General features: G+C 37.8%; 2 protein-coding genes and 1 long non-coding RNA gene across 5 annotated transcripts in view; 2 read left to right on the top strand and 1 right to left on the bottom strand.

Moving 5' to 3' along the window:
• The first annotated feature begins 640 nt into the window (after positions 1 to 640).
• Positions 641 to 9,250, top strand: LOC130931539 (uncharacterized). The gene is made up of 3 exons (XR_009067241.1): positions 641 to 738; positions 809 to 869; positions 9,105 to 9,250. It is a non-coding gene; the product is annotated as an uncharacterized LOC130931539 (long non-coding RNA).
• On the bottom strand, positions 7,456 to 20,841 carry LOC130931536 (tryptophan--tRNA ligase, cytoplasmic). The gene is made up of 11 exons (XM_057860431.1): positions 20,762 to 20,841; positions 20,378 to 20,492; positions 18,417 to 18,630; positions 18,195 to 18,303; positions 17,911 to 18,030; positions 17,482 to 17,664; positions 17,293 to 17,393; positions 14,956 to 15,068; positions 13,047 to 13,220; positions 12,850 to 12,990; positions 7,456 to 7,980 (listed from the first exon to the last, which is right to left on the bottom strand). Exons 2-11 carry the CDS (start codon positions 20,483 to 20,485, stop codon positions 7,822 to 7,824), a joined length of 1,422 nt encoding a protein of 473 aa, XP_057716414.1. The 5' UTR covers positions 20,486 to 20,492; positions 20,762 to 20,841; the 3' UTR covers positions 7,456 to 7,821.
• Positions 20,232 to 26,797, top strand: part of wdr25 (WD repeat domain 25) — a 76,561-nt gene continuing 69,995 nt past the window's right edge. For all 3 annotated transcript variants that reach the window (XM_057860432.1, XM_057860433.1, XM_057860434.1), the window contains exons 1-2: positions 20,232 to 21,345; positions 21,439 to 22,053. In XM_057860432.1, the coding sequence (XP_057716415.1) occupies positions 21,481 to 22,053 (573 nt within the window). In that variant the 5' untranslated portion in view covers positions 20,232 to 21,345; positions 21,439 to 21,480. The remainder of the gene's footprint in view (positions 21,346 to 21,438; positions 22,054 to 26,797) is intronic.

The following is a 26,797-nucleotide window of genomic DNA, read 5'->3' on the forward strand; positions in this document are numbered from 1 at the left end:
TGGTAAGCAAGTCAAATCTGCTGAAGCACCTAACAAGTTAACTACCTGTCTGTTCTTCTCTATTCCACTGACTCGAATACTGCTCACAAAATTTCAAATTCTTTGACATGCAACAAGTTCTTTTTAAAGTAACGGAAATAGTTACTTTCCCTGGTAACTAGTTACTTTTACTATAGAGTAATTCAGTTACTAACTCAGTTACCTTTTGGAAGAAGTAGTGAGTAATGTAACTAATTACTTTTTTAAAGTAACGTGCCCAACACTTACTGTCACACCCCTGGTTGTGACAGTGGTTGCTGAGCATGTATCACATTGCTTCTCTGGGTCTGGGGTGTTTTGCCTTTGGAATGTAACTGGTTTTGTCCCAGGGTGTGACCAGGTTTAAATGTACCGGAATGTTGTCTGGTTTAAGAGTTTTTTAGATAGACCTGATTTACAGAATGTGCAAAATACTGTAGTCGTGTTCGTCAGTCTTTTTAATGCAATTTGCTCTAGTCAGTTCTACTCTTCACAAATGATGAGCAGGGGTAATCGCAATTGGCTATGCTCGCTCAGTCTGTGTCCCCGTGGGTGGTGTGACTCAAAAAGTAAGTATTGGTTCGTGTGTGTGGACATTCTGTAAAATCCAATATGAAAGTCAGTCATCACCATTGTGGACATCACGGTCCAAAAATGGAAAATTATTGTTTTGACATCCTCATATGAACTTTGTTTTCTTCCCGCTGAGTAGGGAGCTGTGTGAGTATGATTATCCACAGACAATAAAATTGACTGGAACAATGATCTTTTTTTGTTTTATTTTGGACAGAGCTATCTGTTGTGATGAAGAATACAACTTCAAGCTGCCCGTGTACCTAATGAAGTGTCCGGTGAGTGAACAGCTCGTTCTCGTGTAAGTTTTTCATGTTTTCTTATGTGGAAATGGTTCACTGGGACGGCGTTAGACTAAATATTTAAAGGTCACCAGATTTTGGCACAGTTTCTCCAGCTTGCACTTTGACTCAAGTCATTCTAGCTGTAACTTTGAATGGGAGTTCAATTTGAAATATAGTAAAAGAATAGAGCCAAATTTAGTGAAAAAAGTCAACGTATTAGTCATAAGAAAAATCACAATTGTATTTAGGTGAAGTAGAAAATACTGTAAAAAGGATTGGAAGAATAGCCTGAATTATAACAGAAAAAATAAATTGCAGGAATGAAAGTGACTTAAAAACAGTCATAATTTTGAGTTTTAAAAAAATGGCAAGAGCACAAACAAAATTTTCAAATAGAAGAATCACAAATGTGCAATTTCATGATCAAGAAAAAAAAGAGTTGAACATTTGCAAAATATATACGGTGGGGAGCAGAGGTATTTGCACCCCTTGTGATTTTGCAAGTTCACTCACTTAGAAAATAGGTAGAGGTCTGACATTTCAATTGTAGACATATTTCCACTCATAGAGACAAAATCTTTAAAAAATTTTTAAAAATTTAAAAAATCCAGAAAACACATTGTATGATTTTTAAAAATAATTTATTCGTAATTTACTGGGGCTCAAGTATTTCTACCCCTGAGAATCAGCTATAATTATGACACTCAAAGACTTGTCAGTCTAGTTTAAAAAAAAAAAAAAAAAAAAAAAAAAAAAGTCCAGTGAGCTTTCGAAAGACACCAGAGAAAAATTGTTGAACTCCACAAAGCTAGAAAAGGCTATGGGACAATTGGAAAGCAGCTTGGTGAGAAAAAATCAACAGTTGTAGCAATTGTTAGAAAATGGAAAAGGCTAAAAATGACTGATAATCTACCTCGGACTGGGGCTTCATGTAAAATCTCACCTCGTGGGGCATCACTTATAATGAGAAAAATGAGGGCTCAGCCTCGGTAGGATCTGGTGAATGAATGACCTGAAGAGAGCTGGATGCACAGTGTCAAAGGCTACTGTCAGTAAAGTACTACGGTGCAATGGTTTAAAATCATGCATTGCTCAGAAGATTCCCCATAAATCAACAAGATGGCATTAACATTATTAACATTCTCTTAAAGCGATCCATGGATAGAAAGACTTGTAGTTCTTAAAAGATAAATGTTAGTACAAGTTACAGAAATTTTATATAAAAACCCCTCTTAATGTTTTCGTTTTAATAAAATTAAAACTGCTGTGAACACTGTTGTCATCCTACATGCCTCCTAGCATGCACTGCAGTGCTAAAGTTGTAAATAACAATCAAAATTCATGCTCTGTGCTAATTATTTCTTCAGTTACTGTTCCAGTTGTTTCATTAATTGCTAGTTATGGTATTTGGTAACACTTTATTTGACAGTAATGCCATAAGACTGTCATAAGACAGTCATAAATTTGACATGACACTGCCATGAGCATTAATGAATGCTTATGACAGATGTCATTTTGTGTCATCCGGCAAATTATCTCACTTTTGAATGGATGTAAAAGGTCCCAGTTAAACATATTTGGAGTTAGTGACATAAATTGCCGGATGACACTGAATTACATCTATCATAAGCATTCATTAATGCCCATGACTGTGTCATAATTAAGCTGGTCTTATGGCAGTCTTATGACGCTGCTGTCAAATAAAATGCTACCTATTAACTAGAGCTGGGAATCGTTGGGCACCTAACGATTCGATTACGATTCAGAGGCTCCGATTCGATTATAAAACGAATATTGATGCACCCCCATCCCTTTTTTTTTTTTTTTTTTTTTTTTTAAATGTTTTGTACATTAGTTCCAAAATTGTTCAAAAATCCTCTCAGGCTAAACCAAACTACTATTTCAGTATCAAGTTAACATATAACAGTAAACAAATATACAAAAATAACAGTAAATAAAAAACTCCAGTCCCTATTTTGTATCAGCAGCTTTAAACTACATTCAATTAATTCAAAGGGTATGAAAACGCAAAGCGGGTGTGAGACATCAATAGAACCGTTATGTGCCAAGATAACAAATATTGATAAAGTTAACAAAAAAAATCAATCACATTAATGAGCAATTATCGAAAATAGATCGAAAATGACGAACATTTCCGAAAGTGTTCCGGAAACAGCCGAATGGGGCGGAGACGTCATAACAAGGAAACAAAAGGTCGAGGCAGGTGCGATCGTTGTTTATCGACGAGAGAGTTGCGTTCGTGTTTTATCAAAAAATCGCTAAAATGGGTCAAACCTGTCATGCTATGTGGTTTACAAATAGCCATTTGTCGCAATGTAGTACCCATGAGTTCCCAAACGCGAAAAAAAGAGCTGGACTACGCAGACAATGATTAAAGTTCGTCAGTGCTAAGAGGGCTAATTTTGCAGACCCAGCCTCCGGCACGGTTTTGTGTGGTGCGCATTTTAAACCTGAAAGCTATACGAACTATGGGCAAATGAAATCAGGTTTTGCTAAGAAATTGCTGCTGAAAGCAGATGCGGTGCCCGGTGAAAGAGGACGATGACTGGCTCTGATGAGACCACCTCACCACCCCAGGCAACGCAAAGGAGGGAAATGGCCAGAGTGAGTATCTTTTATAATAAAAAACATATCACGCATTGGATATAGGACTGGACACATGTATAAATTATCGCTCGTAAAATATATAGAACAAATCCTCTAATCCTATTCATATTTGTGTCGGTTGGCAGAGCAAAACCGATGATAGCATATTAAATGATAATTATTCTATACATTACTTTATTTTGCGGTCACGGTGTATCAGCTTCACAAAAAGAAATGCAAAACAAACCATTCGGTGATTCTGTTGCCGCCGGTGTTTCATCAGTGTGATTGCTCCCCTCAATGATCCTTTCATTAGGCTGCATTGGCTTTCGTTTGGGCTCAAATTGATAACCCAAAACACCAAAGAAAGGTTCATAACTCTCCTCGTCACCATTAGAAGAAAGTTCGTTACGTCGGATTCGTCGCTGCAAATAGAAACAAAATTGTCCGCCATCATCGCCGCCATTCAATACTAAGCACTGAGCCGGTTGTTTCCCTATAGTGACGTCACGCACACAATATGCTAGATTTCCGGCATCTCGGGGGCGGGTCCTTTTAGCTTGACAATCGACCTAATTTCTATCGTTTTCTTGGTGTTGCGATGTGTGTAATTACACTAAGTGGCATGATATGAATTCAAAAGGCATGCGTTGATGGATAAATGATGGAATATTAGCATTTCCCCAGGTGTTGTCATACCCTTTAATGTTGTGAATCAACTGTTACAGTTGTTAAAATTGCTCCCGTTATTCCACATTTTCCCTTCTGTCTACTTTTGACAAAGTTTAAAAACTATTTCATCATTTAAAGATAGATTCAAGACAAGATTCTGCCGATTTAGGAGTATTTTAGATAAAAAGTTAAATAGGTTCGCTACAACAGAGCCTTCTAGAGAGGTGTACTGCTTTAAAATGGCGGCTGTTTACTTATGCCGGAAAGTCTGTCATTTCGCATCTCTGTTCAATAATATATGTTCTAACATCGACGTTGTCTGTCATTTGCATCATATATATCTACTGTAGCCGTATGTTTGTAGCAACTAGCAACTGGGCGTTGTTTGTAGCGGCTGTTAGCCGCAGTCAGGTATGATTGTTTTTTTTTTTATCTAGCGGCATGAGTTGAACATGATATTTACTCTCGGTCCGTTCCTCATTGTGTCCCAAAGACCGCGCTGTGTTTTACTTCCGCTTTACCTGGTATAATTCAATAATCAGAATTTGGATATTTGTGAATCGTTCTCGAATCTTCCACGGCCGAATCGCGAATAATCTAAGAATCGGAAATTTCGCACGCCTCTACTACTAACCCAAATAAATCAACAAATAAGCCGCACTGGACTATAAACCGCAAAATTCATAATGAGGGAAAAAAGTAGCAGCTTATAGTCCGAAAATTACGGTAATGAAAAAAATATCATGGAAGGGTTGTGGTTTTATGACAAAGTCAGAAAAACTTGTTTAGGAATCGGGCATTAAAGGTAAAGAAGGAATACAACTCATTTGCTGTGACATCATAACTAATGATAAAAATAATTTATTCATTAAAATTCACATGCAAAATATGCAACTGCGCGTATCAGTTGTACATTTTTATTATTTCAATTTATTTGTAGTACAGCATGTTCTTCAGTTGACCATATTGTCAGACATTTCTTAATCCTGAGCCTTACCAGAGGGTCAAACTACTCTCCATGAATGCAAGTGCCCTAGAAAAGCATAACTTGTGTAAAAGAAGAATTTGCCAAATGGAATTCTGCCATGTTTACTCTAATCATTTACTAGTTTTGCTAGTTAAAACATACGTGACCGCGGTTGTTGTGTCGTTAATTGTCAACCCTGGCATTTGTGGATGTGGCATAGTTTTTTTTTCTTTTGAGTGTTGTGCAACGATTAAAGTTAAAAAATAAACCAACACTGCCACAAAAACATACCACCGAATTGAATGTCATCTTTTTTTGATAACATGATTCAGCACCCGAAAGCCATTGATATTGATATACACTACACATAAAAAGCTAAGTGATATTTACTTTTGGGTGAAATTTCCAAATGAACCTAAACTGCACTGAAACATTATACGTGAACATTTGTTTCATTCTGAAATGTCACTCAACAGCTTTTGATGTAGTAAGTAGTGTATGACTGTTAACAGAACTTTTAACATATTTTATGACAATAATGTACCATAAAAATGTACATAACAGAGTGAGAGGTCAGTTCAAGTTTCACTTTATAATGACCTAAGTTTTAAATTAACTACAGTGTCTCACAAAAGTGAGTACACCCCTCGCATTTCTGTAGATATTTAAGTATATCTTTACATGGGACAACACTGACAAAATGACACTTTGACACAATGAAAGTAGTAGTAGTTATGAGTAGATTGTGTGCAGCTTATATACAGTATTGGCCCGAATATAATACAGTGGTACCTCTACATACGAATTTAATTCGTTCCAGGACCTTGTTTGTAAGTCGAAATGGTCGTATGTCGAGCAGGATTTTCCCATAGGAATACATTATAATTCCATTAATTTGTTCCAAAGCCTAAAAACATACACTAAATTCTTAATAAATACTGCTGGCACTGTTACAAATGGCAATTAAACATAGAAAAACAAATAAGTTATAAATAAATAATTCAGAATAATATAATAATAAGAATAATAATTAATAATTATTCCTGTAAATAATGTCACGAATTGGATTCTAATATGGCGGACACTTTTTACTGTCCCTGAACGCACCGCGAAGGTGACGTCTCAGTGAGATAGGTCGGTGCGGTAGAGATAATACTTTCGTTTTCTTGAGAGCGGTCAACTGCTTAAGACAATGGGCGTTTTGTGTTGGATAAGTTCTTAAATAAATGATAAAAACGTGACGAAGCTGGCGATTTCCTTGGCAATGTTACCACAATAATAATTGTCACCTTAACTTATAAATAGTGGCGAACGGTGGTCGGAAGAGGACCATGGAGCTGTATTGTTGAGCCAGTTCAGGGACGCGCACCCCAAGCTCATATTTTTCTATAACTTGCATCTTCATTTCAAAGGTAAGCATCACTTTTTTCCTTGTTTCTCCAACTGTATCAACTTTTTTTGAAAACTGTGTTGATTTCTCACACAAGAAAATCCACCGTGCGTTCGTTTGCAGTGCTGTCATGTCGTCGTATTTCGAGCAACTCGTCGGATGTAGAAACAAATGGCGGCTCAAATTTTACGTCGGATGTCGAAAAGATCGTGTGTCGAAGTGATCGTATGTAGAGGTACCACTGTACTGAAAAAGAGGGGTCGTCTTATATTCGAGGTCAAGACATTATACTCCTTCACGTCGCTAGATGGCGCCAGATATCATTGAAGCGATGTTCGGTCATGACAGACTTCACTTTGATGGTTAATGCAGTTATTGCAATTTTGTTGTTTTATCATAATAGATTGGTTTATTTACATTTAAAAAACGAGAAGCCATTCATTTACGAATGTGATTGGACTTTAGTTTACGTATTTAAATGTTCAGATATTAAGATTTGAATGTGGCAAAATAACATGCTTTTTCTCTCAAAAATATTGTTATAATCAATTGTTTTGGATGCACTGTAATTATTTTCTGTATAGAAATTAATTTGGTGTTTAAAAAGTCTTTTTTCAAACTTGAGTCTTGAAAAAGAGGGGGTCGTCTTATAATCAGGGCCGTCTTATATTCGGGCCAATACGGTAATAGAGTTAATTTATTTTCCCCTCAAAATATAGCCATTAATATCTAAACCCCTGGCAACAAAAGTGAGTACACCGCATGGGAACTACGTACATCCTTAAATGTCCAAATTGAGTACTGCTTGTCATTTTCCCTTTTCCCATTTTCAAAATGACAAGCAGTTCTCCATTTGGACATTTAGGGATGTTCGTTTTTTCATAGGGGTGTACTCACTTTTGTTGCCAGGGGTTTAGATATTAATGGCTATATTTTGAGGGGAAAATAAATTAACTCTATTATATAAGCTGCAAACAGACTACTTTTCATTGTGTCAAAGTGTCATTTTGTCAGTGTTGTCCCGTGAAAAGACATACGCAAATATCTGCAGGAATGCGAGGGGTGTACTCACTTTTGTGATACACTGTATAAGTGACAGCGATAGTTCCAGACCTCCTAGTTCAATTGTATTGGACACCTATCAGTGTCAATAGCAGTCAATTATCAAACATGAAGATACAGTGCAGACATGTCTTCCATAGAGTCATTGACAATATCTTCCCAAGTCCCAATAGAAACCCTTCCTTCCCCGGAATAATGACATGAGTTTTGATCAAGATATATATATTTTTGTTCTTTCATTAAGCGAGTTAGTGGTTAAAATTCAAACGCCGGGGTGTCATGAACTGCTTGACTGCCTCGTCCGTAATTTGCTTGCGTCGCTCCTGATGCTCAGCTATGATTGGCTGCAGGGTTTCGATCAAGATCTTCTTCAGTTCTCCGGTCAAGAGTGCGCCGCTTGAGTAGTCCTAAACACAACATGAGAGGTAAATCCATAAAAAACAACACAGACATTGGAGTCAGTGTTGACTGGGCAGCCCTTTTAAATTTTCATTTTGGATGAAATACTTAGTATTTGATACACTGCCAATGGGTTTTCCCATTGATTGTGTATCAAATACTTGTTCTCCCCACTGTATATCAATTGGTACCACTACGCACAGTCAAGGGTGCACTTCCCATCATGCATTTGGGCACAACAGTTAAATGGCTACAGTATCATTTACTGAAAGCTCAACAAATACACTAGATAGCAATATTTAGTCACAATATACAAACTCATATTTATCCTTTAAGAATTACAAGTCTTTCTATCCGTGGATCCCTCTCACAGAAAGAATGTTAATAATGTAAATGCCATCTTGAGGATTTATTGTCATAATAAACAAATACAGTACTTATGTACTGTATGTTGAATGTATATATTCGCCCGAGTTTTCTTCATTTTTTTCTTAATGCATTGCCAAAATGTATATGATCGGGAAAAATTATCGGGAATGATTGGAAGTGAATCGGGAGCAAAAAAAAAAAGCAATCGGATCGGGAAATATCGGGATCGGCAGATACTCAAACTAAAACAATCGGGATCGGATCGGGTGCAAAAAAACATGATCAGAACAACCCTACTTATTAGTCTTAGTCATATTTAAGTCATTTCAAAATGTGTAAGTTTTTGTCTAGATTTTGTCAACGAATGCGAAAAATGTTTCTGTCTGTAAAAATTCATAGGTTTTAGTCACTTTACTAATATGCAGGGGTTATTTTTGTGCCGGATCCTGCCGGAACAACATCCGGCACTTCTTGATTTTGGCCTCCCTGTGTTCCGGGACTTATTTGTGCAGATCCGGCACGTTTTGTGTATAGAAATATAAAAACTTTTTTTTTTTAATGTATAAAATAAAATATTAATATGCATAAATTCATTACCGAACAAATCCCAAGAATTGCATGTTATTTATAAAAATTTAATGTCATTTGAAAGAATCAGAGATTTGTTGATGCACTGAAAAGCTGGACCAACAAATCACACCCCTGACATAAAAAACAACAACTTTGGAAACAGTATTTGCATTTACTTTCTTTTTTCAAAAAGAAGGAAGATGGTTCAAAACGTGTCAGAAAAGCAACAACCTGCAATGAGGGCAGCTGCAGCGATCAAGCTAACGGGCAGGACCGGGTGCAGCAGGAGGCTAGCGCCGCAGCAGTTAGCCAGGTTCACGGACAGCCAGACAAGCCAAGTGTACTGTAAGTCCCACCTATTGTTATGTGGGCAATTGCCCGTGCTGTGCAGAGTATAGCCTTAATAATTGTGAATTGTTGTCATTACATATATCATGAATAGTATCTGAAATTGAGGCTCGTTTTTTTTTTTTGTATGGCAGTATGGCAAGTGGCCATTTGCGTGTGGTTTTCAGCACCATTTTCTGCGTATGTTCCGGGACCTGTGCCAGTCTCATCATGCCTGCGCTGTCATATATACTTTGCGTTCCGGCACCTTATGATTTACAAATTAAGCACTGCTAATATGACATGTTCTGTCCTAACTAAACGTGAAGTTGTTCAGCTTTACAAACAAAAAACAAGGCAAGTCTTTTTGAAGCTTTTGACTTCTTTCACTTTTGACAATTTGTAAAGCTCTAACACACATACTGTATGCACAGTTGTACATTTATGTTCAAAATGACACACATTTTAACAATACAACACTTGACACAAAAAATTGGTGTTCAAACATCCATCTTGTCTGATCAACATGTAAATTTACTATATTAAATTAGCCTAATAAAAGTAAGCTATCTTAAATGCTAAGTATGCTAACGTATCTACAATTCTAATAACAAACACCTCACACATAACTCGGCAAAAAAGTAGCTCTAAATTTAATTTCAAATGCATACGCGAACATATATTAGCTGAAACAACTTACAGCCTAATGTGGGCCAAACCAGAGCGCAGCTATCCTTTATCCATGTCAGATATCTGAGTCTACTCTTCCGTCATACAAGGCGACAGTCCAGCCAGACCCAACGTGGCCACCAGAGGATAGTGTATCGTCCATCATTAAACAAATTACAGTGATCCCTCGCTACTTCACGCTTCAAACTTCGCGCCCTCAGTCCATCGCAGATTTTTTTTTTTTCCATTTAACAATAAATAAATACAGATGAGCTGTCCTGAGCCGATTGCGTAGTCTCATTCTCCCTCCCTCCCTCTCCCTGCTCTTTGTTTGATAAAAAATGAACTGGACTTGCTTATTAAAGTAAACGATGATAGACAGACGCTTAAGCTTCGATCTTGCCAGAGAGCGCCGCAAGCGTCAATCATCGTTTAACTTGTTAAACAGTTGCTTTGGCAACTCATTGTGTGTGAGTGAGCACCTGGAGTGGACTCTCAATGAAGCATTTAATAAAGACAAGCATTTAAATTTTTTAAAATTTATTATTATTATTTTTAAAACTTTTCTTTTAATGGATTGGGCGTCTACTTTTTTTGTTTAAAAATAATTCTGTGGGACAGTAACAAGTTTAAAACGTATCATAATTATTAAAAGTGCTTAAAAACCAATAAGTTTTTTTTAGGGCTGTCAAAATTATAGTGTTAACGGGTGGTAATTAATTTTTTAAATCAACGACGTTAAAATATTTAACGCAATTAACGCACATGCCCCGCACAAACAGATTAAAATGACAGCACAGTGCCATTGGCCACTTGTTACTTGTGTTTTTTGGAGTTTTGTCGCCCTCTGCTGGCGCTTGGGTGCGACTGATTTTATGGGTTTAAGCATTGTGTAATTACTGACATCAACAATGGCGAGCTAGTTTATTTTTTGATTGAAAATTTTACAAGTTTTATTAAAACGAAAACATTAAGAGGGGGGTTTTAATATAAAAATTCTATAACTTGTACTAACATTTATCTTTTAAGAACTACAAGTCTTTCTATTCATGGATCGCTTTAAGAGAATGTTAATGTTAATGCCATCTTGTTGATTTATTGTTATAATAAACAACTACAGTACTTATGTACAGTATATTGAATGTATATAATCGTCTTGTGTATTATCTTTCCATTCCAACAATAATTTAGAGAAAAATATGGCATATTTTATAGATGGTTTGAATTGTGATTAATTACGATTAATTAATTTTTAAGCTGTAATTAACTCGATTAAAAATTTTAATCGTTTGACAGCCCTAGTTTTTTTTTTAATTATACTTTGGGGAAAAAGGTGAAAAACATGCCTTATATGTATCTTATTCCAATGATAAATCTGAATAAATAAATTGAACACGCGCAAAAAATCTTTTTAAAAAATCTTTTTGTGGGTGGGGAGGTGCTACTTCGCGGTTTTTCCACTTATCGCAGCAGGTTCTGGTCCCCATTAACCACGGAAAACGAGGGCTCACTCTATAGCACTTTTGGACTTTTTGTATAGTTGTTTTGAGATTTAGGGGTAGTTAAAGTGTTGATTCCGATTTACGCGGAAATTGGGGTTACATCGCCAGCGTAGGAACGGAATTCGTTCATAACCCGGGGACTACCTGTATCGTGTCTACATGGACAATGCCAACTTTTTTAGGCTTTTCCAATGGATTTAGTTGCACTGGAAGCACGGCGCAGCACTACTGTAAGCTTTAGCCGACGGCAACAAAACAGAAACAACACGACAACCGTTTAAGAGCGCGCTCGCTACGCTTAAGTTAGTGCTAATGATATGCTTAAGCTATGAGTTACATTTAGTGTGTGATGATAACTCAGCACAAACATTTAAAGGCTAAAGCAACATTGCATATTCTGTCTTGCCAAGACAAGGAAATACATCTTTATTAGTTTATTAAATCTAAATTAGGGCTGTCAAAATTATCGCGTTAACGGGCGGTAATTAATTTTTTAAATTAATCACGTTTAAATATTTGACGCAATTAACGCACATGCCCCGCTCAAACAGATTAAAATGACAGCAATGTCATGTCCACCTGTTACTTGTGATTTTTGTCTCCATCTGCTGGCGCTTTGGTGCGACTGATTTTATGGACCATGAGCATTGTGTAATTATTGACATCAACAATGGCGAGCTACTTCCGGTAGTTTATTTTTTGATTGAAAATTTAACAAATCTTATTAAAACGAAAACATTAAGAGGGGTTTTAACATAAAATTTCTATAACTTGTACTAACATTTATCTTTTAAGAACTACAAGTCCTTCTACCCATGGATCGCATTAACAGAATGTTAATGCCATCTTGTTGATTTATTGTTAAAATAAACAAATGCAGTACTTATGTACAGTATGTTGAATGTATATATCCGTCTTGTGTCTTATCTTATCATTCCAACAATAATTTACAAAAAAATATGGCATATTTTATAGATGGTTTGAATTGCCATTAATTATGATTAATTAATTTTTAAGCCGAGATGAACTCGATTAAAAATTGTAATCGTTGCCTGGAGCGCAGCCTGGCTTGAAGAACATAACTGTTTATACGATTCTGGTAATAAATGAGTTAACCACCAGTCACCGGTGATGGTCAGTGTGTTGCTCAGGACATTTCACGGGAGTGACATGCACTGCTACGATGAAGGCTGACTAACTATACGTAGAAAAGTAAGAAGTGTATAGTAAGAAAATGTCACATGAACATATGACTGAAACTATGGCGCATTTTCGTCTCTTCAGACTACAACTGACATTCGTCTCATTATGTTTGAGTCTCCGAAGACACATTCTAAGCTCGTCATCGTCATGAAAAAAACTGTTCGTCGATGAAATACTTTTGTCGATGTTGAAGAAAACAACAATGATTGGAGTTTAACGATTTCAGTTTAATCTCACCTCTCTTATTTTTTGTAGTTTCTGGTCATCTTCCAGGAAGAAGGTCAAATACATGAAGGAGACGTCCACGTCTACATTGCCGCCATACTTTCGGTGTTCCTCAATCGTGTCTTTCCCTCCCGAAAATGCATACTTGTTGATCTGTAAGTAATGACAATCAATAGTTATATTATTCGCAACCTTTTTTATAGCCTTACTTTGTTCTTGATCTGTTTGGCTGTGTCGGTGAGAAAGATCGACGAATTGGCGTCACTGGCGCTCATCTTGGTCTGCGCTCCCTGTAGGGCGGGGAAGAAAGTGGAGTGCAACAAGGCCGGCTTGGGATAGCCGATTCTCGGAGCCACGTCGCGCGTCATTCGGAAGTAGGGGTCCTGCAGAGGTGAAATTAAATCATTATAAAGGGACAGACACCTTCTTTCATGTGCACACTAGCAGAGACATTCTTGTTTAATAAATTGAAAAAACACAGTTTAATTTTTCCAACGAGTAGATAAAAGCCAGTATTTCCAACAAGTGACAGCTCTTATTGGAGGCTGACATTTTAATAATTCAATCAATACATTAGCCAATCAAATGTGAGTATACCTGATAGTCTGCTATTCCACATGACATTGTTAATACCCATTATCACATAAACCTGTGCTGGAGTCTTATCAGTGTTTATGTGCACGAGTATAAGGCTCATACTGCAGGTTCATACAGCAGGTCCTAATGCACAATTCCGATTTTTTTGTCATATCTGTTTTTTTGGCATGCCCGTCCAGACTGCCTTTGTCCATTGAGCCCCTTCAAGTATTACCCATGCGCACTAATTCGTAGTCCGACATGCGCTGAGGAAACTGACCCGCATATTGCGCATTTGGCGCGCACAGTAAGAATCCGAGCATTATCAGACTTATCCTTTTCTTCATTGTATTTATTATGACTGTGGTCAAACCGTAGTAAGTTCTAGACGCTAAGGCTAATGAACAGCTACATTGTCTTGCGTGCCGCTCTTGCTCTTTGCTGACCTAATTGCTGCATGAATTCCGATTTGGGAGACTTGACAGTTCAGACCGCTGCCACATTCTGGAAAAATGTGGCCCGGATCGGATTTAAACCACACATGAAAGTGACCCAGATCGGATGTGGTCCACTTTTATGCGACTTGTTCCGTTCAGACCATCAAGTTAATGCCTCACTCGAGTCGGAAAAACACGAAAAAAAATCGGGATTCGTGCATTAAAACCCACAGTATGAACTTAGCTGCACTTGTGGGTGCCGTCAAACGTTTTCTCCATTAACAGAGGTCGAAGAAATGTATATATTCATACTTAACTCAACACTAGGTAACTTTTCAACCTTTATAAAAAAATTTCCCTAACATTTGTGGTAATACAACTAGTCGAATGACACCTCTTTTATATCTTGAGTGTGTCTGTATCGCTTTCAGCGGCACTAATTAACTTTGAGGAGGGTGGTTTAAGGAATCCTGCCACACACACAAAAACAAAAAACTACAAATCTGCTGTTTTATGGCTTACGTCACTTCCCCCTTTCCGCATTCATTATAAAGATGGAAGTCAATGCGAACGCTTTCATGTGAATTCTGAGAGATGGCAGAGCAAAAAAAAAAAAGACAAAAAGTTTTGTCTGAGGAGGAAACAAAGGGAGGCTATCAGGATGTACAGAATAAACATAGGCCAAGTTTTCATTCGCTGGCATGACGCCTCCCCAACCGCGCGGTGAGGGGTTAGCCACACGGTTGCTAACCATCATATGCTATTGTTTAGCCACAACTGGATTCATTACCTAACTACTTACTATTCATCCTTCACACAGCCGCTGGAAACAGAAATGTTGTTTAATCAATCTACAGTCAACTGGGAGATTGTTTTGATGATTTTACGACATTGTATTAGTAATTTGGGTGTGCACTGGTCCTTGAGGGAAACCCAGTCTTCCATAAGGCAAAACACTTCCCCTTTTGTCCACTGGCGTTGCTAAAATCGACCAAAACTGAAACGTTACCCAGTGTTGCTTTAAATACTTCACACATGAAGCTCATTTATACTTGGTGTTGTCTGCCACATTAGGTACAGACACTCACTATAACTCATGGCTGACCTGGTCTATGGCACACGGGATAAGACACTGAATGTCTTTTTTGTCTCCAAAGATGTGTGGAAAAGAGTTACTAAAGGAAGGAGCTGCTTGGATGGCTGGGAAGCTGATTTTTCCTGGATAGAGAAGCAACAGACAGACATGAAATGGAAACTCTACTAAGGATAGACATATAAATCAATACCGTAATTTCCCGAATATAACACGCACTTTTTTCCCCCAAAATCAACTTGCAAAATCATGGTGCGCATTATAAACGGGTACATGGATGGAGACAAAAGTATTTACCGTAATTCTCGGACTATAAGCCGCTACTTTTTTCCTTCATTTTGAATCCTGCGGCTTATAGTCCAGTGTGGCTTATGTGTTGATTTATTTGGGTTAATATGTAACACTTTATTTGAAAGCAGTGTCATAAGACTGTCATCAGACGTCATAATTATGACATGACATTATCATGAGCATTACTGATTGCTTATGACAGATGTCATTAAAGGTCATCTGGCAAATATTGTCACTAACTCCATTTATGTCCATCTCGGATCTTTTACATCATGTTGAAGAAACGTATGCGGCGATCCGTTGCCGACCATTACGGTACGTGACGTCACCATTTTGTTTCAGTAATACTTCAGTCTGATCGGCCGAATGATTTCGTCTTTGTTAAATTCTGCTTTTTTCACTCTTCGTAAAGCACAGAATTTAGTTTCTTGAACTCATTTGAGTCAAATTTTATTGCAGCTCCGCAACCCGGACCATAACAAACGTAACAACACAGACTTCCTGTGTCTATCAACTATATCTGTCCCTCGGGAAACTCAAACAATAACAATAGTTCCAATTGTTACTGTCGTGTCGACAGCGATGAGCTCTCTCGGATTTCCGACTTACGTTCTCACTTTCATTTTACCGTATCAATCCATGAAAGAAACATATTCATCATGATGAAACGAGCAAGTTATACAGCAGCCTTTAAAAGAAAAGCCACATGTTTTGTTTTCTCCTAGATTCTGGTAAGTTGGAGAAGTTGTCAAATCATATTATTACTAAGGTTGTTCCGATCATGTTTTTTGCTCCTGATCCGATCCCGATCGTTTTAAGTTTGAGTATCTGCCGATCCCGATGTTTCCCGATCCGATTGCTTTTTTTCCCCTCCCGATTCAATTCCAGTCATTCCCGATAATTTTTTCTGATCATATACATTTTGGCAATGCATCAAGAAAAAAATCAATAAAACTCGGACGAATATAAACATTCTACATACAGTACATAAGTACTGTATTTGTTTATTATGACAATAAATCCTCAAGATGGCATTTACATTATTAACATTCTGTGAGAGGGATCCACGGATAGAAAGACTTGTAATTCTTAAAGGATAAATGTGACTTTCTATATTGTGACTAAATATTGCCATCAAGTGTATTTGTTGAGCTTTCAGTAAATGAAAGCCATTAACTTCTGCCCAAATGCATGATGGGAAGTGCAACCATGACTGTGTGTAGGGGCACCAATTGATATATCTTCCCAGCGTTGGGAAATAGATTAGGGTGTTAAGAAAAAGCTCAACTACTACCTTTCTTCCCACATTGCTTCCCACGATATTACTCGTGAGATTGTTGAGAGAGGGATTGTAAGGCTTTAGCCACATAAAACATGGCTCCAAAGGCTGTCGAAATTCTCTCTACCCCTTATACACTGCCTTTTAGCGCTATCTATAGGTAAATGGGCGCCATGATAGATTGAACGCGACAATGCGTGAGTAGGTCGTGCAACGCATGCGTTAATTATTTAACGTGATTAATTTTAAAAAATTAATTACCGCCGTTAACGCAATAAATTTGATAGCCCTACTTTAAGCCAAAACTACTCTGGATGAGTGTAAGACATTTTGTCTGTTACGTTAAATACAATGAGAAAACGATGTAAAAAAAAAAAAAATATATATATATATTTAAAAAAGGCATGTCCGATTTTTTTTTGCCGATTCCGATACTTTGAAAATGACGTGATCGGACGCGATCGATCGGGATGTTTAATTATTACTGTAAATATTGTCAGTTTATGGTAATGTTTTGGACTACCAATGTGCTATGCTTGTGCTGTGTTTCACCAGTCAGTAAAATGACATTTCTGTATCTGTACACGAGCTCTGTTTTGTTGTATTCTTCTATTTATTGGTGCTAAAATTAGGGTGCGCATTATAAACGGGTACAATAATTTTCCCTAGATTTTACAAGTAAATTTGGGGTGCGCATTATACACGGTTGCGCCTTATATTTGGGAAATTACGGTAATTTACTGTTAATAATTCTATTAATATTTTTCAAACTCCCTTACCGATACAGTCACTGTCTGTAAAGCCAAAGATTCCTTTGACTTGGTTGAAAGTCACATGCTTTTGGATCTTCACTACATTCCTGTAGAACTGCGGTGATGCACTGCAGGTACAAAAATAAATAACAGTGAAGTAAATCACATAGTTGGGACTTGCCAAGGCATGATGGCTGTCGGCCGCTCGTTACTGACCCCATGTAGTCCAGGTCGGAGAAGATGAAAGTCTTGTTGATGTCAAAACCGCACGCGATTATATCCTTGGCGTTCTCCACAGCAAACTGGTGGCACTGCTCTAGTGTCAGGTCCTTCCACAGGTACTTCTCATCATCTGTCAGTTGAACCACCAAGGGAATGTCGAAAACGTCTTGCAACCATCTGCAACATTGATGTTGTTGTCAGATTTCGTTAGATGAATATGGTTGGAATGGGGCACATTTGCAATTTAGCCTATTCACAATTCTCAGGCAAAAAAGCGAAAACAATCTCTTTCAAGCCACTTGGTGGCATCTTGTTTAGGAATTTTATTTAAGTATCACTTGCGCTTTGCCACCATCTTGTGGCAATCTAGGTACTTACAAACCCTTTTCAGTGGCGCTGAAATGCATGTGCTGTTCAACTCACTTGGTGAAGATGAAGGGGATGAGGTGGCCTACATGCATGGCCTGCGATGATGGACCTCTGCCAGTGTACAGGAAGAAGGGCTTGTGCTTCTCATATGTGTCCAGTACTTGATGCATGTCTCTGCAAATACAGTATAAGACAGAAGAAGAGACATAACAGATTTACCCTCCACCTTTAATTTCCATCATAAGATTATTGTTCTTGTCTTGGGGTGTCAAATGTGTGGCCCGGCTTGCCAGAGAGTCCAGTTCAGCTTGTGTGGTTATTATGCCTGACTGGCTTACCTGTGTGAGAAGAATATTCCTCGACGAAGAAAGTGATGTGGTTTCTGTCCTGTCACTTTCTCTATTCTGTCCACCAACGCTTGGTCAATTTTACTGCTACCAAAGCGTACTAAAAGAAAGACGACAGCATTGTGAGTTTTCCACCGTTGGTAACATACAGTAACACTTCATTATTATGTCATGGCTTCTTCGCCTCATAAAACTTCAAAAGGTTGATCTCACCAATGAGTTTGTCATAATCAACACCCTTTGCGTCATTTGTGGAGACATTCCAAGGGTTAACTTCATCACCACCATCATCGTTGCCGTCTAAGCCGTTTTCAGAGGTAAGTGAATTTTCAGATGGCGGACATCCTGCTTTGTAGTCTTGACCCGTAACCCGTTTGTAATCCACTTTCAACTTGAGCAGTAACTGGACCGCGCCATCAATTTCAGCCTGCAGAAACACAACGAATATGTACACTAATGATGAAATGAATGGAAAAAAGCTTTGTTATTTATGTACAGTGGTATGGAAAAGTATCTGAACCTTTTAGAATTTCTCACATTTCTGCATAAAATTACCATCAAATGTGATCTGATTTGATGATTTTTCAGATGAAAAAAAAAGTGTCTGTTTTAACTAAAACCATCCAAACATTGATAGGTTTTCATATTTTAATATGGATAGTATACAAACACAAGGGGGAAAAATAAGTAAGTGAACCATCACATATATTTCATGGCCCCCGCTTTGGCAGCAATAACTTCAACCCCTTACCAGACGCTTGCTGTAGCTGCACATCAGTCTGGCACATCGATCAGGACTAATCTTGGCCCATTCTTCTCTACAAAACTGCTGTAGTTTAGTCAGATTGCTGGGGTGTCTGGCATGAATCGCTGTCCTTAGGTCATGCCACGGCATTTCAATGGGGTTCAAGTCTGGACTTTGACTTGGCCATTCCAGAACGTGTATTTTGTTGTTCTGAAAGCATTCTGAAGTTGATTTACTTCTTTGTTTTGGATCATTGTCTTGTTGCAGCATCCATCCTCTTTTTAGATTCAACTGTCTGACAGACAACCTCAGGTTTTCCTTCAAAACATCCTGCGAAACTTTTGAATTCATTCTTCCATTATTGATTGCAAGTTGTCCAGGCTCTGAGGCAGCAAAACAGCCCCAATTCATGATGCTCCCTACACCACGCATCACGGGAATGAGGTGTTGATGTTGGTGAGCTGCTCCATTTTTCCTCCACACAAGACATTGTGTGTTACTCCCAAACAATTCAACTTTGGTTTCTCAGTCCACAAAATATTTTGCCAAAACAAGTGCCTTTTTGCGAACATTATACGAGCAACAATGTTTTTTTTGACAGCTTCCTCTGTGGAGTCCTCCCATGAACACCACCAACACGCAGAGATATTGGACTGTGCCAGTGATTTCTGTAAGTCTTTAGCAGATACTCTAGGGTTCTTTTTTACCTCTCTGAGTATTCTGCACTGAACTCTTGGCATCGTCTTTGGTGGACGGCTACTCCTTGGAAGAGAACTAACAGTGCCAAACTCTCCAACTGTAGACAACTTCTCCGACTGTCGATTGATGAATATCCAGACTTTTAGAGATGATTTTGTACCCTTTCCCAGCTTTATACAAATCAACAATCCATGATCGCAGGTCTGCAGACAGCTGTTCTGACGGAGTCATGATGCACATCAGACAATACTTATCAAGATAATTCTTACCAGGTGTGTGTTTTATAGTGGGCAGGGCAGCTTTAAACCACTCATCAGTGAATGGGCACACACCTGACTTAAATTGTAAGTCTCCTTAAGCAGGAGGTTAACCAACTTATTTTTCCTCCCTTTTGTCATTGTTTGCATGCTATCCTCATTAAAAATATGAAAACCTATTAATGTTTGGGTGGTTTTAGTAAAGGCAGACACAGTTTTTTACATCTGTGCGATTTTGACAAAGATCAGATCATATTTAATGGCGATTTTTTGCAGAAATGTGAGGAAAAATCCAAAATGTTCAGACACTTTTTCATACCACAGTATGTGCACTGCGTATTACTTGTTATATTTTGGTGAGAAATCACCAACTGTGTTGTCGATGTTATCAGTATCATTAAATATTATGATGCAACAGATACATACTCATTGACAAAGGTTTTATGTGTTGTATTTGGGTTATTGCCGCCTACCTTTTCAGCTTTAGTCGATTTTAAAGTCCTCACTATGTCACCCTGCGCTGTCAGTTTCTCATAGAGCTCCATTGGACTTCTCGCAGCATCTCCTTGACAGTCTGTCATTTTCGCACTTATCACAAAAATTAAGAGTTAATGACCTGAACGGCAACTACAATGCATGAAAAATAACCGACCAATATTTGTTTAATAATAGAATCAGTGTACTATTGGATAAAGGGAAACTCCCATATGCGAATTTGGTTCGCCATTATGTATAACTGTAGATCCCCGTCCTTATTAGTTCATGACGCGTAAATTAAATTGTTAGATTGTTTAAAAAAAAAAAGTAATAATATAATGGCGATTTATAAGAATAAACCAATTTGTTAGTGCTCATACCGTGTCAGCCCAACGCAGCTGCTCGTTTACTCATTGAACTTGCATCAGCATAACAGCAACGTGGTGCTTGGATTAAATTCCTCCCCAAAAATATGTATTCGCTCCAAGGTTCCGCCTGGTAATGAGTAGATTAAGTTTTTTTGGGACGGGACATTTTAATTTTTCATAGGATAAAAACTCGTGTTTTGTGTTTTATATTTGATTTTATATCAAACGTACACTTCTCAATTAGTGTTGTAATAATAACGGGGCCATGTTTAAACTGTGGGACCCTTAACCGGAAGTTTTTCCAAAGTAAAAGCATGCTATTCCGGCGAAGATAATCATGAAAATGGACGGATTTCTTTTTTTATATTATTGTTCGGTACATCGTCGGCAGTTAAATGTTTGGACTTGTCTCAAGAGTGACTATTCACCTTTTCAATTCTGTGTGTAGGATAACCGTCTAAACCTAGATAACAGGCGGGGAGCAACCATACAAATGAAGAGATTTCAGCTAGCTTGTTAGCTTAATAGTTTCGAGTTCAATGTTCGTTGCTTCTGTCTATTTGGATATTTAACATGCTGGGCCACTAATCGCAAGGGTAAGAATAAACCACCTTACTCATATTTCCCCTGTGTAATATAAGCTAGTATGAAGTTTTTCATTTTTGTGTTAATCTCTACATAACCAATAGATGTCACCCTTGGAACGTTGTTGAACTCTGTGTCAAGTCAGGATGGCCGCATTGGTGTCCTATGAGGATTCTGAGGATGAATGTCTGGATCAGAAAGACGGAGCTGGATCAGAACAAGAAGCGAGGGAATGTCATTTAATGGAGATGACATCTAAACCTGACAGCACATTGTTGGACTGCCACCTAAATGTCTACGGAAAAGACAGTTCCTGTTCACAAAAGCAAAGATGTTCTTTTAGTTCTTATGCCGATCGTCAAAAGACTACCCTGCTCCCTAACAACCCAGTAAACTTAGTTAAAAATCCCAAAAGACCCTGCACTGTCTCATCTGGTGTCCGACCTTACATTCCCAAAAGACAAAGACTTCTCACTTCATCAGGAGAGAAAGAAGAGAACTTAAAAGGGGACATACACAGCAAAGATGCCCAAATGCTGTCTACTGTGTTGCCAAAAGTGAAGCCGCATCTTTCTCAAATGCCCGCAGCTGCCGGGATACCCAAAAAGCTTCTGCTGAGCCTTCAAGGCCACCAGGGTCCGGTCAACACACTACAATGGTGCCCACCCCCACAGAGAAGTCATCTTCTGCTGTCTGCCTCCATGGATAAAACCTTTAAGGTACAGTGATCGTAATACAATTTAAGGGGAAGTTTAGAATTTTTGACGTTAGGATACATTTCCGAGTTAGCGGGGGTTTAATTAATCGGTGGAGTTGATTTCAACAAGTTCCTTGCAGTTTGTCAGTTATTTGTTAGTTTCAGGGCTCCAGAGTGGCTAAGCTAGCGCGAGTCAATTGTGCCTGCTTGGTAAGGAGGTTCCAAAAAATCCATTATTAGATGCGTCGCGATTTGACACGTGACAATTCGATCACGATTCATAAAGGTTAAAAAACGATGAGTTTTCCTAATAACTTTACGACAGCCGCTCGGAGCTGAACGAAATTCAAGACACGTCTGCCACCCGGACACCTTTAATGGAAGCACGCACAACAATATGATGGATGCTGCCTGTTACGAGCGAGAGATTTACTCCTTTTCAAAAGACTGGAAAATAAATTTGTGTATGAGACAGGCAGGAACCCGGCGGTCGCGCTCCTTTGCACAAGTTATTTTTTTAGAGCGAGAGGGGAAGAGAGCTAGTTCGTTGCGCTTGTCATTCAGTTGTCCAGTAGTAGTTTCAAGTCATGTTAATTGAAAAATGTCCTGAGTGTGTTGCTAAGACCCGTGTGCGTCTATAAGAGGTGAGTACACAAACCTTCTTGTACTGTTTAGCCATTATTGTTGTTGTTTTAGAGATGTTAACAGTTAGCGCCGAGCGCTAAGTTAATTAGCTAATTCGCGATTGTGTATTTAATATGCAGAACGTGTAAAACCATGATTAAGTACGGCAACACTACAAACATGTGAAATAGTACAGAAATCTGTAAAAATAAAGTATATTGGTTAAAAGAAGTCTTATTTATAAAGACACTTTGTTTCCAGAAAATGTGGAATTCATTGCACCTGTGTAAATTTTATTGTATTGTTGAGAGAAATAAGTACAGCCTTTAAAATGATAATGTTTTTTCTAGGGCTGTCAAAATTATCGCGTTAACGGGCGGTAATTGATTTTATAATTAATCATGTTAAAATATTTGACGCATTTTTTGCACATGCCCTGCTCAAACAGATTAAAATGACAGCACAGTGTCATGTACACTTGTTACTTGTGTTTTGTCACCCTCTGCTTGCGCTTGGGTGCGACTGATTTTATGGGTTTCAGCACCATGAGCATTGTGTAATTATTGATATCAACAATGGCGAGCTACTAGTTTATTTTTTGATTGAAAATTTTACAAATGTTATTAAAACGAAAACATTAAGAGGGGTTTTATTATAAAATTTCTATAACTTGTACTAACATTTATCTTTTAAGAACTACAAGTCTTTCTATCCATGGATCGCTTTAACAGAATGTTGACAATGTTAATGCCATCTTGTTGATTTATTGTTATAATAAACAAATACAGTACTGATGTACAGTATGTTGAATGTATATATCCGTCTTATGTCTTATCTTTCCATTCCAACAATAATTTACAGAAAAATACAGCATATTTTATAGATGGTTTGAATTGCGATTAATTAAGATTAATTAATTTTTAAACTGTGATTAACTCGATTAAAAATTTTAATCGTTTGACAGCCTTAGTTTTTTCACTTTCTTGTTTTAAAAAAAAAAAAATAAATAAAATAAAATATATATATATATATATATATATATATATATATACATATATATATATATATATATATAAAGGTTAGGGCAGTTTAAGGGCAGCTTTTTGCTGTATGGGCATGTTTCCATCGTTCCTGTTGAATCATTAGGGTCTTTTAAATAAATAATGGACATAAATTTGTTTGGGTACTTTATTAATTAGTAATGTACGATGCATCGATAATCGTTATAACCGTGATCATCGTCAGTACTGTGATCATCGTTCAATAATCGAATTGTAGCACCCTGAATCGACATTGAATTGAATCGTGGGGTGCCTAAGATGGCACACCCGTAGTTAGCATGCCAATAAAAAAACAATATTAACAGATCTAACATAGTCAAATATATTCAAAATGCAGATTATTGTTCGAAATACCCACGCGGCCAAAACAACGTCACACAAACTACCATTATTTATTTCATTCTGCCGGACTATTTAAAAAATTTTTTTTTTAGATGTGACAACAATTGAGAGGAGTGCTTCAGACACTCGTGCTTTGTCTGCTGGGGAGTCCCTTTTGTTCCCACAAAAAAAAAAAATCAGCGGTGAAAAAAACGATTTCAAGATTCCGCCCCTGCTTGCCTAGATAGCCTATTGCCTGCAGAGCTGCTGGATTACAAATGTTGCTCTTGATTCTATAATTATTGACATGCAATTATAATAGCTTTATCCTGAAAACATGGCCAAAACTATTGATTGCATGGGCCATAGGATTATTCTCATGCATGTATTTGTTGTTTTTTATTGGTATGCTAAGCAGGCACCATTGAAACGTGCTAGCTTAGCCACTCCAGAGCCCTGAAACTAACAAATAACTAACAAACTGCACGGAATTTTTTGAAATCAACTGCACTGACTAATTAAACCCCCGCTAACTTGAAGATTAAGCCTTATGTTAAGAATTCTGAACTTCCCCTTTAAGACTTAGAATTAAACAAGGACTAGTGTGCTACTACAGGCTGAAGGCTTTGATGAAGCATGCTTGCGCTCTAGTGGTAACTCGTAACTTACAGGCAACTGTAAGTCTGCAATTAATTAATCAACCGTGATACAAAAAATGAAAAAATGTTCTCTTAGTATCAGATAAAAAGTAATAGTGTACACAACCAAAAAAAAACAACAACATGAGCAGCGACTTCACAGGCCTTCAGCCTGTGATAACAATTTATGTGAAGTGGCAATAATAATATCACTAGTGGTGACAATAGTAGCCAGAAATTGTGTTCAAGTATGGATGGTGTGCTGTGATACAATCAGTGTTGGGAATAATGCCATGCGTTATTTTTTCAGTAACGGGGTAATCTAACTAACAATTTTTTCCGCCATTAGATCGCCGTTACCGTTACTGATGGTCAAAAGCGGTGCGTTACTTACTCTGAATAAATTGAAGAAAATACCAGCCATAGCGCGTCTACTCTGCTCTGTTTATTTGTCATCCAACACTTGGGGTGCGTTCAGGTTCGAGAATGGCGCACGTACTTCTTATAACTCCAGGCTGTTTGTCCCCGCTCATTCAATTAGACAATGCTTTCCAAAGCTAGCTAACATTTCTGTTTTTACTACACCTGAATGCTAGCCTCGTTCCCATCCCCCACTGTCAGCCAGCAAGAATGCTGCTTTCATCTTGAGGACGGCAGACACTTTGAGGGTGACAGGAGGATTAGGGCGACGAGGCTACCTGAATGCACCCCCTGGACAGATGCGATGGAAGTGATTGTGATTAGCTGTGGGTTAGTCATGTGTCATGGTAAGCTAATCAGAGCCGGTGTTTTCACACATAAACCGGAACAGCACGTGTGGCAAACACACACACGCAGAGCGATATGATGGCAGAGCATTCAGAAGAAAATTTGTCCTTTACGAGTTGGAGATATAAACACTATTTCAAGTTGGTCGAAATTAAAGGAAAGAACGTGCATGTAAAGTGTAATTTATGTCCCGGGGAAAAGCTTTTGTCGACATCTGTGGTCAGCAATTCAAATCTGTTTATTTTTGTTGCACTTTAAGTGTAGGATAAATCTGTTGCTGGTGAGGTGCAATAAATATTACAAGGTTCTATAACACAACTACCCGTCTGTTCTTCTCTATTCAACTGACTCGAATACTTCTCAGAAAATTTCAAATTCTTTGACATACAACAACTTCTTTTTAAAGTAACAGAAATAGTTACTTTCCCTGTTAACTAGTTACTTTTACTATAGAGTAATTCAGTTACTAACTCACTTTTTGGAAGAAGTAGTGAGTAACTATAACTAATTACTAGGGTTGTTCCGAACATGTTTTTTTTTGCTCCCGATCCGATCCCGATCGTTTTAGTTTGAGTATCTGCCGATCCAGATATTTCCCGATCCGACTGCTTTTTTTTTGTTCCCGATTCAATTCCAATCATTCAATGCATTAAGAAAAAAATGAATAAAACTCGGACGAATATATACATTCAACATACAGTACATAAGTACTGTATTTGTTTATTATGACAATAAATCCTCAAGATGGCATTTACATTATTAACATTCTTTCTGTGAGAGGAATCCACGGATAGAAAGACTTGTAATTCTTAAAGGATAAATGTGACTTTGTATATTGTGACTAAATATTGCCATCTAGTGTATTTGTTGAGCTTTCAGTAAATGATACTGCAGTCATTTAACTGTTCTGCCCAAATGCATGATGGGAAGTGCAACCATGACTGTGCGTAGGGCCACCAATTGATATATCTTCTCTGCGTTGGGAAATAATACAGGGTGTTAAGAAAATGATCAACTACTACCTTTCTTCCCCACATTGCCTCCCACGATATTATTAATTGCTGAGAGAGGGATTGTAAAGCTTAAGCCAAATAAAAAAGGCTCCAAAGGTTGTCAAAATTCTCTCTCCTCATTATACGCTGCCTTTTAGCTCTATATACAGGTAAAACGGCACCCTTATAGATTGAACCTGACAATGCGTGAGTGGGTTGTGCAGCGCATGCGTTAATTATTTAATGTAGTTAATAAAAAAATTAATTACTGCCGTTAACGCAATAGATTTGATAGCCCTACTTTAAGCCAAAACTACTCTGGATGAGTGTAAGACTGTAACGTTAAATACAATTAGAAAACG

The sequence above is a fragment of the Corythoichthys intestinalis genome, chromosome 15 (genome assembly GCF_030265065.1).
Source record: "Corythoichthys intestinalis isolate RoL2023-P3 chromosome 15, ASM3026506v1, whole genome shotgun sequence".
Lineage (NCBI taxonomy): Eukaryota > Metazoa > Chordata > Actinopteri > Syngnathiformes > Syngnathidae > Corythoichthys > Corythoichthys intestinalis.

What these genes read in the sequence shown, in the direction of transcription:
- LOC130931536 (XM_057860431.1), bottom strand. Translation starts at nt 20,485, where the DNA reads ATGACAGACTGTCAAGGAGATGCTGCGAGAAGTCCAATGGAGCTCTAT. An exon ending in ATCCCCTTCATCTTCACCAA is followed by an intron (nt 17,665 to 17,910) that starts GTGAGTTGAACA and finishes TCAATGTTGCAG; the next exon opens with ATGGTTGCAAGACGTTTTCG. An exon ending in TACAGACAGTGACTGTATCG is followed by an intron (nt 15,069 to 17,292) that starts GTAAGGGAGTTT and finishes TTCTCTATCCAG; the next exon opens with GAAAAATCAGCTTCCCAGCC.